The 14161-nt window shown below is 41.0% G+C and overlaps 1 protein-coding gene across 3 annotated transcripts in view; it reads left to right on the top strand.

The window, feature by feature from the left end:
* LOC146575418 (vesicle-fusing ATPase) overlaps positions 1-14161 on the top strand; it is a 72916-nt gene extending 58755 nt beyond the window's left edge. For 2 of the 3 annotated variants that reach the window (XM_085270130.1, XM_085270127.1), the window contains 9 exons: positions 228-323; positions 443-599; positions 706-839; positions 977-1123; positions 3295-3429; positions 3790-3903; positions 5079-5134; positions 5484-5541; positions 12953-14161. In XM_085270130.1, the coding sequence (XP_085126256.1) occupies positions 228-323; positions 443-599; positions 706-839; positions 977-1123; positions 3295-3429; positions 3790-3903; positions 5079-5134; positions 5484-5514 (870 nt within the window). In that variant the 3' untranslated portion in view covers positions 5515-5541; positions 12953-14161. The remainder of the gene's footprint in view (positions 1-227; positions 324-442; positions 600-705; positions 840-976; positions 1124-3294; positions 3430-3789; positions 3904-5078; positions 5135-5483; positions 5542-12952) is intronic. The other variant, XM_085270129.1, reaches the window with a different exon arrangement.

The following is a 14161-nucleotide window of genomic DNA, read 5'->3' as shown; positions in this document are numbered from 1 at the left end:
GTCTACTACCCACAGCTCAAGGCCATAGATGAGGGTAGGAGCATAGATCAACCAGTAAATCGACAGCTGTACACTAGCTCCTCTGCTTTCCTTAATCGATTTTATGCTCATCTGAAACTTACTGACTTTTGTTTTTTGTAGATATTTCAGATTAGTAGTGACAGGGGATTGAATTGACATTGCCCCATTAATTTGTCATAATTTAAATGTGATGATTTCATCTCCAGGCTACCTCTACAGTTGAGGTGGACATGGAAAGGGCAGAGAAGCTGCAGGTCACCAGAGATGACTTCATGGGATCCCTCAACAATGACATCAAACCAGTATGTCTCTGCTGTTTTCAGAGATGATGTCATGAGCTTATGTTATGAATACAGTTCAATCCAGTGATATGAAAAAGGCAAAACAATGTTCCTAATACTTCTTCTTTAAATTTTCTAAGGCATTTGGTACCAACCAGGAGGACTACTCCAGCTACATCATGAATGGCATCATAAAATGGGGCGACCCAGTCACTCATGTTCTGGATGATGGAGAGCTGCTGGTACAGCAGACCAAGAACAGTGATCGCACACCACTTGTTGCTGTTTTACTGGAGGGTAATTAGTCAGAAACACGTCCAGCTAGTACCCCTGCGAGGAGTATTAATAGAAAAATGTCCATCCGTCAGTAGCAAACTGTACCTTCCCCTTTGCATTCCAACAGGCCCACCCCACAGTGGAAAGACAGCCCTGGCAGCTAAGATTGCAGAGGACTCACAGTTCCCCTTCATTAAGATTTGCTCTCCAGACAAGATGATTGGACACTCAGAGATCTCCAAGTGCCAGGCAATCAAAAAGGTAAATGCAGCAGTGTCTTTTTGACTTTACACCAGTTCATTAAATAATCAGATGTTTACATTTAAAATTGTAGGTTTTCTTGTTGTTTCTCATGCATTAATGCCTTTCTGTCTTCACTCTTCCTCTCTTTGTTTCAGGTCTTTGATGATGCTTATAAGTCTCAGCTGAGCTGTGTTGTGGTGGATGACATTGAGCGTTTGCTGGACTATGTGCCCATCGGTCCACGTTTCTCAAATCTGGTCCTTCAAGCTCTGCTGGTGCTACTCAAGAAAGCTCCACCCAAGGTCAGAGTTCATCTGAAAACTGTATACACACTTTAATGTTGTGAACAAATATATGTTCTATATGTATGTCTATATGTTTTAGCTCTGTGATGGATTAGCTACCGTATCCTTCTGTGGATAACTTAAAACCCCCTGAGATTTCAACAAGCCCATTTTTTTCAGCAGCTTTAGTGTAAGGAGATGCAAGCCAAAACCCCCCAGAAAACCCCCCAAACTATTTCACTAAAGCACCAAATGTGCATTATTACTATTATTAGTTTGAAAATAATAGAACAAACAAAACTACACTTACTTGTGATTCTTGTCCACTTGTTCTAGCAAAGAAATAAGCTGTGAATCAAATGTCGCAATATTTATTTATTGCAATACTACAATAATGATATCTCTAGTTTTATAAAGAATGGAGTGACATTATCTCTATTGTCTATAGTCTTTGTGGCACCAACATGTATGTTTCCTTATACGTAGTTCTGGTCTTTCTATGATATTCTGGTGATAATAAGAAAAATATAAAGCAAATCCAATGTCAGCGAAATTAGTTAGTTTCGTGCATACAGGTAGAAAAGTTCATCTGTATCTTCAGCTAGCTAGCTAATTTTCTTAGTTTAGCATAAATACTCAAAAACGGGCAGTAAAAATGAGTCCGTCGCTGTCCAGTAGGTAGGTTACACCACTTTATGCCACTTATCCTTCTAAAATTCATTGTTTGCCAGTTAGCAAGAGAAGTACTGGCATGTGGATTTGATTAGTTTTCAATAGAAGTGCTAGCTAATTTCCCCCATTAATAGGCTTTGTGCTAAGCTAAGCTAGGTTACAGCTTAGCAAAGAACAGATAAATATAGAATATAGAATATGAGTAAAACGCGCCGATTGTTGAGTGAAACGGATGAACCAGAATTTGGTTTGTAAAAATGGTGCAAGATCAGTGATGTGGAACTGGTTTGGTGTTTGTCAGATACAAAACAAAGCACATTTTTTGTAGAACATGCAAGCGGCCGTCGTTATTGCCGTATTTGTCGAACTAAGGTGCTCGTAAATCTGGGAGTAATCTGGGTCCTAAACTCCGTATACTTCAGGCCCCAAAGTCAAACGAACACACAGCATCACTGAGAGTTAAAAACTATCTAAATTCTTTCATCTTTAATAAAACGATCAGCATTGCTGCTTTACCAGGTGCGACTATGAAGTTTAACAGCCAGGCATCCATGAAAACAGAATTTATTACATTTAACGGAGTTAGAAGTTAGCAGGAAGCTAGCGGAACTTAGCGCGCTAGTTTTGCTAGTTACCTAAACATGATATAGCATGTTCTGACTAAGAGATTTCTGAAAAAATTCAAACGTACAGCTCTGCTATCATTTCCAACATAAATTAAGACAGGAAACTAAACAGCAGTGACGTTTGTAGAGTTACTGAAGGAATAGAGCAGCTGTGATAGAATACAGCATTAATGAATTAATGGTACGGAAGTGGAGGAAGCAAGAAGAATGAGTTGAATAAAGTTTGATTTATCTGACTGCTTTGTTTCGCTTAATGTGCCTTATAATCCCGTGCACCTTATGGTCCGAGAAATACGTATTTGACTTTTTTATTTGGCACACTGCAGTTTAATGTTGCAAAGCACCTCTTTTTAACTTCAGTAGATATTATACATGGTTATACTCAGGATATGTCAGCCCATTTCTACTGGAAATGCCTTTTGGTTAAACTTTCAGCAAGGAATTTACATTTGCACTGTTAAATTGTTATATAGCTTTAATGCTTAAAAAACAGCTGCTTGTTTAAGTGAAAATAAATGGATGTTTTTTTGCGCTAGTAAAGTTGTGGAGTTGAATTTTGTCTCGCATCAATTATATCGTCAGTTATATCGTTATCGCAAATTTTCAAATATATATTGTGATAAATATTTTTGGTCATATCGCCCTGCTCTCTGTAGGTACTGATGGACATAACTGTGTTTGTTTTTCTGAAAAGTTTTGTGACATGAGATATGGTAGTAAATTTACTAATAACAAGAAAAACCTTTTGTAAAAATAAAGTCCACACAGGGCTTGTAAGACCTTTAATGAAGAAATTAATCATTCATAAGCACAGAAAATAACTGGATAATTTGCCGTAATTTATGTTGTAATCAACAACCTACAGAAACAAGTAATTTAAACCTCCTGCAGGGCCGGAAGCTGCTCATCATCGGCACCACCAGCAGGAAGGACGTCCTACAGGAGATGGAGATGTTAGATGCTTTTAGCACCACCATCCATATCCCCAACATCTCTACTGGGGACCAGCTAATCGATGCCTTAGAGGTAAGATGGCCCCATCGTTTCAGACGCACAAATGGCCACAACATACAGTACAGACAACAGAAAAAAATCACGTTCATTTTAGAATAGGTCAGCATGCATGTTTTATTGCTTAAAGATAAAAATAATCATAATTGTGCACTTAAACTAGCACTCAGAGGTGAAGGTGCTGAATTATACATAACCACCCCATTCCCAAAAGGATAAATGCATGCGCATACAAAAACAAGAAATCTTGTGGTGAAAAACCTATTTAACTGAAAATAAAAGCCTAGCTGCTAAAGCTGAAATAAAAGTATGTTTTTCCATAACTTATACCAGAGACTTTAAGTGCTGCTTGAATTGGCTTTATTGTCTTTGCAGCTACTGGGAAGCTTCACAGACAAAGAGCGGGCCAGCATCGCACATCAACTCAAAGGAAAGCGGGTCTGGATAGGTATTAAGAAACTCCTCGTGCTCATCGAGATGTCAATGCAGGTAGAGAAGCAAGGCGACATATTGAAAAAGTTTTGTGTGTGAGCTGTAGTGTGACAGACGAGTTGACTGATGGTTTAGTATTTATTTTAGTATTTATTTATTTATTGTCATTGTCAAGAACAATGAAATTGCATTTGGGGCTTCCATACAACCCAAAAAAAAGAAGAAAATAATAAATACCCCTTAAAACCCAAGTGTACATATTTAACCCAGTGTGACTCCAATGCAATAAGACAATCCTTAGCAATAATGTTCGTAGAAATTCAGACAAAGACCTGAGAAACATGACAAAATACAACAATGCAACCCATTCAATATTATTGTACTGTGAGATATGATATCAGATATGATAGTTATCTATTTAAGAAAGAGGGGGGGGCAGGAGGGGGAAGAGAATAAAGATATGATGCACCAATGCAGACCAGTTCATTGCTATTAAGAAGTTGGATATGGTTATTGTCCGTGAGAGGGGGGCAGAGAGTTCAGGAGCCTCACAGCCTGTGGATACAGGCTGTTGGCCAGTCTGGATGTTCTGGCCTGTATAGACCTGTACCTTCTCCCTGAGGGCAGCAGATGGAAAAGGTGGCGCGCAGGGTGATGTTGGTCCCGCAGGATACTGTGCACCCTCCTCAGACAGCGAGTGGGGAAGATATTACTGATCTCTGGCAGACTTGTTCCAATAATTCTGCCAGCTTCTTTCACCACCCGCTGGAGTGCTTGCTGATCGGCCTTGGTGCAGCTGGGGAACCACACTAGAAATCCATACGTCAATCCATACGTTTAAAGTTTGCTTGGTGATAGGCAGTAGTTTGGGAACTAGCAATAGAAATTCTAACTGGTCCATTTACTAGACCTTGAGAGGGCTTGTGTACCCATCTAAATTGTGTTGTTTGCTATATTTTCCAAAAGATGACATTCCTGGAGACAATTTGTGGCCCAAAACTATTTTAACTGTTCAGTATTTATCAGGTTATTACAAACACAATCAAGCTAGAATTGACTAGCATAGTGACTAGAGCCTTAGAAAGAGTTCTAGGGATGTAATGGAGCATCCTAGTGTCACTGCCTAATGTCGTTAGGAAATATGAGATGTGACTGTATGATTCAGTGTGAACCTTTTCCTTCTATTTCTACCACTCTTCAGTTCCTCTCCGTCTTTATTTTGTTGTCTCTAGATGGATCCAGATTACAGAGTGACCAAATTCTTGTCTCTGCTTAGAGACGAGGGGGCGTGAGTACAACTGCTCTGCAACAATTTCATTAACTTTCATTACCTACCATCATCTCTCATCAGCCTAAACCTTCTTATTTTTATCATTATCTCCTTTCCTTTCATATGTTTACCCCTTTTTTAAAATAGAGTATCAGGATGTTGGTAGCATCACTGAAAGAGTACACTTAACACATCTAATTTACAATAGCCAAGAACACAATTTGTTTTAAAAGGTTCAATCTTGTATTCCCAGATATAACAGATATAGTAGATGCTCCTATTGTGCCAGTAGCACAAAAAGGCTAACAATCAGCTACTCCTTTTTCAACACTTACTAACACTAATGGCTTTATTCTGCAATCACCAGGTTGAATGAAGGTGACCAAATCCGAATATAAGCTGTTGGTCGCTCTCGCTGTGTACTGGTAAGGTGAACAACAAAGCGATGAAACTAGAATATGAAGCTGTAGCTTGCTAATAAGGTATTAGCATTTTTACATAGAAATGGTAATTAATGGCCAAATATTACAACATTCACATTAGCATGTATAGTTTATTTTAGCTAAAATTGGCTATATTAAGGTTGTTGTAAAACCAAAAAAAGCATATAGACATAACATAAAAAATATATTGAAAGATATAGAAGAGAGCTCCCAGTGATTATTATTTATAATGGATTAAAGGTTGTAATTTGTAAAAGAAAAGGAATTATTGTTAATTAAATAGTTTAACTTAAAATGTTCCCGATTTTTCATTCATTATATCATCAGCACGTCATTTTTTTTATCCACATATATAAACATTATCTCATCAGCCTAACATGACATTCTAAATGTCATGCATGAAGTTTTACTACCCCTTTATTTTATTTCACTATCCCATGGTGCCTTAGTTCATGCTTATTAATCTTTGATTCAGAGTTTAAGTTTGTTTGCATGTTTTAGTTTTTATACAGGGTGGGCCATTTATATGGATACACTGTAATAACATGGGAATAGTTGCTGATATTATGTGAGGGGGCAAACTCCTCAAGATGGGCGGTGACCATGGTGGCCATTTAGAAGTCGGCCATCTTGGATACAACGTTTGTTTTTTCAATAGGAAGAGGGCCATGTGACACATCAAACTTATTGGTAATGTCACAAGAAAAACAATGGTGTGCTTGGTTTCAACGTAACTTTATTCTTTCATGAGTTATTTACAAGTTTCTGACCACTTATAAAATGTGTTCAAAGTGCTGCCCATTGTGTTGGATTGTCAATGCAACCCTCTTCTCCCACTCTTCACATCCTGATAGCAACACCGCAGGAGAAATGCCAGCATAGGCATCCAGTATCCGTAGTTTCAGGTGCTGCACATCTCGTATCTTCACACCATAGACAATTGCCTTCAGATGACCCCAAAGATAAAAGTCTAAGGGGGTCAGATCGGGAGACCTTGGGGGCCATTCAACTGGCCCACGATGACCAATCCACTTTCCAGGAAACTGTTCATCTAGGAATGCTCGGACCTGGCACCTATAATGTGGTGGTGCACCATCTTGCTGGAAAAACTCAGGGAACGTGCCAGCTTCAGTGCACAATGTCATGATTCGGCTGTGTGGCAGGCAGGAGAGGACCCAAACGCAAACTCACGGAGACAAAACGTAAACTCAAAAACAGACGCAAAACTAGAAACACTCACATGAGGCATGGACCTTCAAAGTAAAACAGGAAACACACTGACTGAATTCTAAAACACGCAAACTTAACAGCAACTGGGGAGACAGAACATAGGAACCTGAAACATGGTACAAAACATCACAGTGGACATAACATGGAACACAGGGAAGCCATATAACAAAGCCAAAGAGCTAAACCTAAGATAACCATAACTGAGATCCAGGGAAACAAGAAACAGTACATCAAAGGACTCAAAACATAAACCATGATATAAAAGCACAGGATCTCTTCCAAATAAAATAGGAAACAAAGTGAGACGCAGACATGAAACACATGAAGAGCAGGGGAGACTTAACATGGGTTGGAAACACAAGGGGGAACTAATAAGCAAATGAACATAGGAGACCTAAAGAGCTTAACATACTATAAACTAGAGATGGACCGATCCGATATTACGTATCGGTATCGGTCCGATACTGACCTAAATTACTGGATCGGATATCGGAGAAAAATAAAAAATGTAATCTGATCCATTAAATATCACGAAAGCACCTCACAAAACTTGCAACACGCCGTAACTCACCTCAGAACGTTAGCACGTTGGAGCAGTATGCATCACGTGATAGAGCGGCTGTGGCATGCGGGACCTGTCGGTGGTCTGGATAGCATTTGGAGCTTCGCTAGCAACCCGGCATTTCATCTCCGACAAAGTTATCCCCGAGAGAAGTAAAGCAAGTGTGTAAGTCCATCTCTGAATGTTTGTAAAGCATTCCTGCGTTAAGCTTAACAAACGATATATGGAGCGACTGCCTCTTCTGGCTGCTACTTCAATCATGAAACTGCTTAATGATCAGCTGATCGGCTTTTCTGTCGCGAGTCCGTCTCTCTTCTTTGTTTTTGGCCCACTTTGCACCAGAAAGAGGAAACCAGCGGCTGAACAACAGCAGCACGTTTAAGCTTGATCAGCTGTTGTTAGAATTTATTTAATATTACTTTCTACTCGAGGATCTTTTTCTACATAGCTGACGGCTGGTAACTGTGCAGGGGCGGATCTAGCAAAGTTTAGCCAGGGGGGCCGATAGGGCATTAACAGGGAAAAGGGGGCACAAAGACATATTTTTCTTTCTTATTCTCATTTAAAATGTCTAGCTTTTAATAAATAATTATCCGAATCTTACACCCAAAGTTTTAATTTGATGTAAAATGAATAGAAGTCAATTACTGTATATAGTAACTATTAAGTCTAATATATATATACCCTAGTAAGCTATAGTACTTTTTCCTTTGGGAAGGTACCATCTGTGCAGTCTGCAATTTTGTTGAAGAAAGATGTTGAATCTATTTAATATTTCTTGAAAAATAATTGATTTCTGTGTATTTTTTTTCACACTGCATCAAATTAAGGTTGATTACGTTGATTAAGCATCATGAGGTGGAGCGTGAGGGGTGGTTCCCTATTTTTTATTTTTTTATTTTTGTTGTTGCTGGGAGTTGGAACCCTATTAGTTAGGTTGCTTAATATTTATGCTAAGTACTCTTTAAAATACCAGAATAGGGAGGATGGTGGAGGTTTAAGTTTATTAGATTGATCAGTATTGCTGAACTATGAAATTTTTTTTTTTTTTTGCATATAGGTATAACAGAATAGCTTTAGTGTAGTTGTTGTTTTAAACTTGAGTATGAACTTATACAAAATGCAGCAAGATATTTTAAAAAACAGTTTTGTTGATTAAAAAACACTATATCGGATTCATATCGGTATCGGCAGATATCCAAATTTATGATATCGGTATCGTATCGGACATAAAAAAGTGGTATCGTGCCATCTCTACTATAAACATCAAAATGAACTAAAACTCAAAACACTGGCTCCTAAGACCCAGGATCGTGACACATAAAGAAGGAAACACATCATCATGTAGCAATTTCAAATATCCAGTGGCCTTGAGGTTTCCATTGAAGAATGGACCCACTATTGTTGTACCCCATATACCACACCAAACCATCACTTTGTTGTTCCAACAGTCTTGGAGGGATCCATCCAATGTAGGTTAGTGTCAGACTCATAATTCCGGTTGCGGCGTAAGATGGCTGCACCGACGAGAGCTCCCAGTCATCTCAGCAAAAATGTTATTATTTATTTTGTACTGCTTTCAATTTCTGTGCGCACAGGGCGATCATACACTCGGTATGACAGACAAACGCTTCTGGAGCTACGTTCGTCAGCCAGTTCGGACTTTACAGCGGGTTTCGACTCCGTGGACGCTCTGCTGTCTGGGATCCTTTCTTTACTTGCGCGACGTCGAGGTAAAACAAAGAGGGGGAAACGCGCTGGAGTTTTGTGCCGAACGCGACAGAGAAACAGCAAGCCACCTCTGCCCAGCATCCTGCTCGCGAATCTCCAGTCTCTGGACAACAAACTTGACGAGCTGCGTGCACGGATTAAACACCAACAAGACACCAGGAACTGCTGTGTTCTGGCCTTCACAGAGACATGGCTGGAGCCCAGCGTCCCCGACTGCGCCATCACGCCGGATGGATTCACTGTTTACCGGGGAGACCGAACGAAGGACTCAGGCAAGAAAAGGGGAGGAGGGGTGTGCCTTATGGTTAACTCCTCGTGGGCTAGAGATGTGTGTATCTTAAAAACTTACTGCTCTCAGAGCCTCGAGCTGCTGACCATTAAAGTCAGGCCTTTTTACCTCCCGAGGGAGATCAGCTCAGTTCTCCTTTCAGCTGTTTACATTCCCCCACATGCTGATAAAGCTAAAGCTATGGACGAACTGTATGACATCATTATTGGACTTGAGAACAAAAATCCATAAGCTGCCTTTATTGTGCTGGGAGACTTCAACAGAGCCAACATGAAGAAGGTTCTCCCCAAATACTATCAGCACATCTCCTTCCCCACAAGAGGTGATCAAACACTGGACCATTGTTACACTCCATTCAAAGAGTGCTACAAACACCTCCCCCACCCAGCTTTTGGTAAGGCAGACCATTGTTCCATACTGCTGCTGCCTGCATACAGACAAAGACTGAAACAGGAAAAACCAGCTTCCAGGGTTATTTACAAACGGGACAGTGAGGCTGAGGAGGTCCTGCAGGACTGCTTTGACACAACTGACTGGCAGATATTTGTGGATGCAGCTGATGGCAACATCAATGAACTCACAGACTCTGTCATTGGATATATTGGAAAGTGCATGGATGATACCATCACAAAAACCACTGTCCGCATATATCCAAATCAGAAACCCTGGGTAAATAAAGACGTTCGCGCCAAGCTAAAAGTGCGGACCTCTGCCTTTAACTCCGGGGACGCTGATGCATATAAAGCAGCCGGGTACGACCTCCGAAAGTCCATAAAAAAGGCCAGAAAGGACTACAGGGACAAAATGGAGTCCAGCTACCACAGCTTTGACACCAGGCGACTGTGGAATGGACTGCACTGCATCACTGACTACAAGAAGGTCAACACAGGCAGTGTTCAGCCCGCTGCATCTCTTGCAGATGAGCTCAACAACTTCTATGCTCGTTTTGACGCAGACAACAGAGAGCAGATCCTCTACCCTCAGGAGGACAGTGAGGCTGCAACTCTAACTCTGGAAACAGAAGCTGTGAGATGGACTTTTAAAAAGGTCAATCCTCACAAAGCTCCAGGACCAGACGGCATCCCAGGCCGGCTACTCAGAGTGTGTGCCGACCAGCTGGCAGAGGTGTTCACCAACATCTTCAACCTCTCCCTGAGGCAGTCAGTGGTCCCCACGTCCCTCAAAGCATCCACCATCATTCCCGTTCCCAAAAAATCAGTGGTCTCCTGTCTGAATGACTACCGTCCTGTTGCACTGACATCCGTCATCATGAAGTGCCTGGAGCGGCTGGGCAAAGGTCACATCTGCTCCTCCCTCCCTGACACACTGGACCCTCTTCAGTTTGCCTATCGGACAAACAGAGCCACGGAGGATGCCATCGCCCTGGCAACGCACACCACCCTCACTCACCTGGAGAAAGGGAATGCATAAGCAAGGATGCTCTTCATCGACTACAGCTCGACATTTAACACCATCATCCCCTCAAAACTTGCCACGAAGCTCGTCGACCTTGGGCTGGGAACACCGATCTGCAGATGGATTCTAAACTTCCTCACAAACAGGCCCCAGGTGGTGAGAGTTGGTAAGCACACCTCCTCATCACTCATCCTGAACACAGGTACGCCACAGGGTTGTGTGCTTAGCCCCCTCCTATATTCCCTGTTCACACACGACTGTGTTGCTAAACACGAGTCCAACATCATCATCAACTTTGCGGATGACACAACCATCATAGGCCTCATCACAGACAACGATGAGATGGCCTATAGAGAGGAGGTGATGGCGCTGTACGAGTGGTGCCTGGAAAATAACCTGACTCTCAACATCAGCAAAACTAGAGAGATGATAGTGGACTACCGGAAACGACCAGTCAGAGAACACCAGCCCATCCATATCAACGGTGTCAAGGTCGAAAGGGTCAGCAGCTTCAAGTTCCTTGGAGTCAACATCACTGAGGACTTCTCCTGGACCCTTCACACAGACGCTGCTATCAGGAAAGCTCGCCAGCGGCTTTACTTCCTGAGGAGGCTGAGGAAGTTTGGCACGAACTCCAACATCACCTCAAATTTTTACAGGTGTGCAATCGAGAGCTTGCTGACGAGCTGCATCACAGTTTGGTACAGAAGCTGCTCTGCCAGCAGCCGTAAATCACTACAGAGGGTGGTGAAGGCAGCAGAGCACATCACTGGCACGAGGCTTCCTGCCATTCAGGACATTTATCTCCAGCGATGCCTCCGTAAAGCACACAGCATCATCAAGGACCACAGCCACCCAGCACATCAGCTCTTCTCCTTGTTACCATCTGGCAGACGTTACAGTAGCCTGTCTGCTCAGACTACAAGACTCAAAAACAGTTTTTACCACCAAGCCATACGACACTACAACACTTAAACACACACAACACAGCACTCAGAAGCTACCCTGCAGCTTCACAAGTACTCTGTTTAATCTGCACTGGTCACTCCACTTTATTGTCATTGATATTTATATTTAAAAGTGCAATACTGTAATTTTCTGCTGCTCATTCCTGTGCAATATCCCATCTGCCCTCCCGTCATATTTCTTTTCAAGATTTTCTTATTTAATCACTAGTGTACATATATTTATATTTATAGATACATATATATTTAGTCATCTTTTCTCTTTTACCATGTCTCTCTAATATTTTGCTCCTTACTATTTTTCTATTTTCTTTATTATTTTATTTTATTATATTTTCTCCTACTGTATCATGCTGCTGAGTGATTGCTGCTCGTCAAACACATTTTATTGCAATGTTGACCCTGTGCTAACTTCCATATGACAAATAAAACTGAAAACTGAAAAACTGAATAGTGGTGATTTTGTTTATTAACTTCAACACTCACATAGAAGTTTGTCTCATCACTGAACAAAATCTTCTGCGTGAACTGAGGGTCCTGTTCCAATTTTTGTTTTGCCCATTCTGCAAATTCTCCGCGCTGATCTGGGTCGTCCTCGTTGAGATGCTGCAGTAGCTGGAGTTTGTAAGGGTGCCATTTGTGAGTAGCTAATATCCGCTGAAGGGATGTTTGACAGTTTGCTAACTGTAGCATGGGAGATGGGTGGTCTCGGTGTCTTGCATTGAAATCTGCTGCAATGACCCGGTTACTGCGTTCACCAGATATCAACACAATTTCGATCCGCTCCTCACATGTTAACCTCTTCGACATGTCAATGGCTGTGAACAAAGAGAAACTTGTAAATAACTCATGAAAGAATAAAGTTACGTTGAAACCAAGTCACTTAATCTATGACCTCAGTAAACACTGTCCTCTTGGGTTTGTCAGCTCAGCTTATCGAATACATTATGATGTTTATTTTATAAATTACAGTCTTTACAAGGAAGCTGAGAAAGAAGATAAAGCAGCGTACGCTACCGCCATCTTTCACTGACAGTTTCTTGTTTACTACCCTGTTAAAGCCTGCTCATACCAAACAACGACTCTAGTGTTATGGTGGGGGTTGCTAAAACGGTTCAGTCTAAAATGGGAAGTGTGTTGATGGATGCAAACCAACCTGTAAGACAGCTTGCCTTCTTTTCCCACTTTTCCCTTTTGTAGTGATCGGAGCTTCTATGAGTAGAGCCAACCAGAGGAGCAAACCAAACACACGACAATAGACACGCCACCCAGAAATAAGGAAGAAGAGCAGGAAAAGAAGAGATCTTCCTCGAATCCATCGATGCATTTATCTATGTAACTACACACCTGGTCCAAGAGAGGAACAAACAGGTTCCTCTATAACTCGGCATGTATCTGTAGGCAATACCACAGAATCACTTCCCTCCTACTCGGCATTCTCATCATCAAGTACACACATCAGAGTAAAACACTGGAAGTCGTACTGTTAAAAAATATTATCTGTAAAAAAAACTAAAACCTGAAAAAAACAATAGATCATTGTAACAAAAAAAGTGGTGTTATGTGAATTGTGTGTATAAAAAGAAAAAAAGAAGAGTTAAGAATTTAAGTCATCTATGTTTTTAAGCTAGTCTTTGTTGTATTTGTTGCATACCTCTCGTCTGGCTGCAGGTAATTATTGTTATTATGTGTATCCTCACAAGCAGTATCAAACGGAGCACATGCAAAAATGCCGAAGCCTTTTGAATATCAAGATGTGATCACAAAGAGGCTTTTAGTGAATATTTAATAGTAGTTAAAAAAAGATGATGTTCCATGTGTAAATGTAATCCCTTTAAATATAAAGTATGTTTATGTTCTGTAAATAGTATACATAGATATAACGAAGATTATCATGAACTTAAGACTACTTCAAAATGTATCAGTATCACTCTTCTTCCCTGTTGCTATGGAGATGTTGACTTTACCAGATTAGTGTAATAGTGAAAGTAAATGTTGGATTGATGGCCGGCCTGTCTGTGTTGTGTACAGTACAGTTCAGTTTAGCTCTTATAGTTCTGGCATCATCAGTGTTAAAAACAAATCTATAAATATATCCTGCACTCTGAACATCCAGACCTTGACTACGTCTCTTGGTGGTCCTTTGTGGGAACTCGTGCGCGTGTGAGTGTGTGCGTGGAGTGTCGAATGGGATTGTGCGTGTGCGTTTCAGTCTGTGCATGTGAAGTGTAGAAAGCTGCTGGTTAATTTGCTACGTTTGTTTTCTCATGTCATGTGTTCAGTGCTTCAAAGTAAAAAGTTCTTGTTCTGTTTGACCATTGGCATCGTGAGCGTATGTGCGTGTGTGAGTGTAAATATATGTCAACATGCAGATATTGCAATAAAAAAAGAGCACATATGCACAGGAAA

The sequence above is a fragment of the Mchenga conophoros genome, linkage group LG4 (genome assembly GCF_057382185.1).
Source record: "Mchenga conophoros isolate Kocher_MC1m ecotype Shallow Benthic linkage group LG4, M_conophoros_male_GT1.1, whole genome shotgun sequence".
NCBI lineage: Eukaryota > Metazoa > Chordata > Actinopteri > Cichliformes > Cichlidae > Mchenga > Mchenga conophoros.
This window is presented reverse-complemented; position numbering and strand designations above follow the sequence as displayed.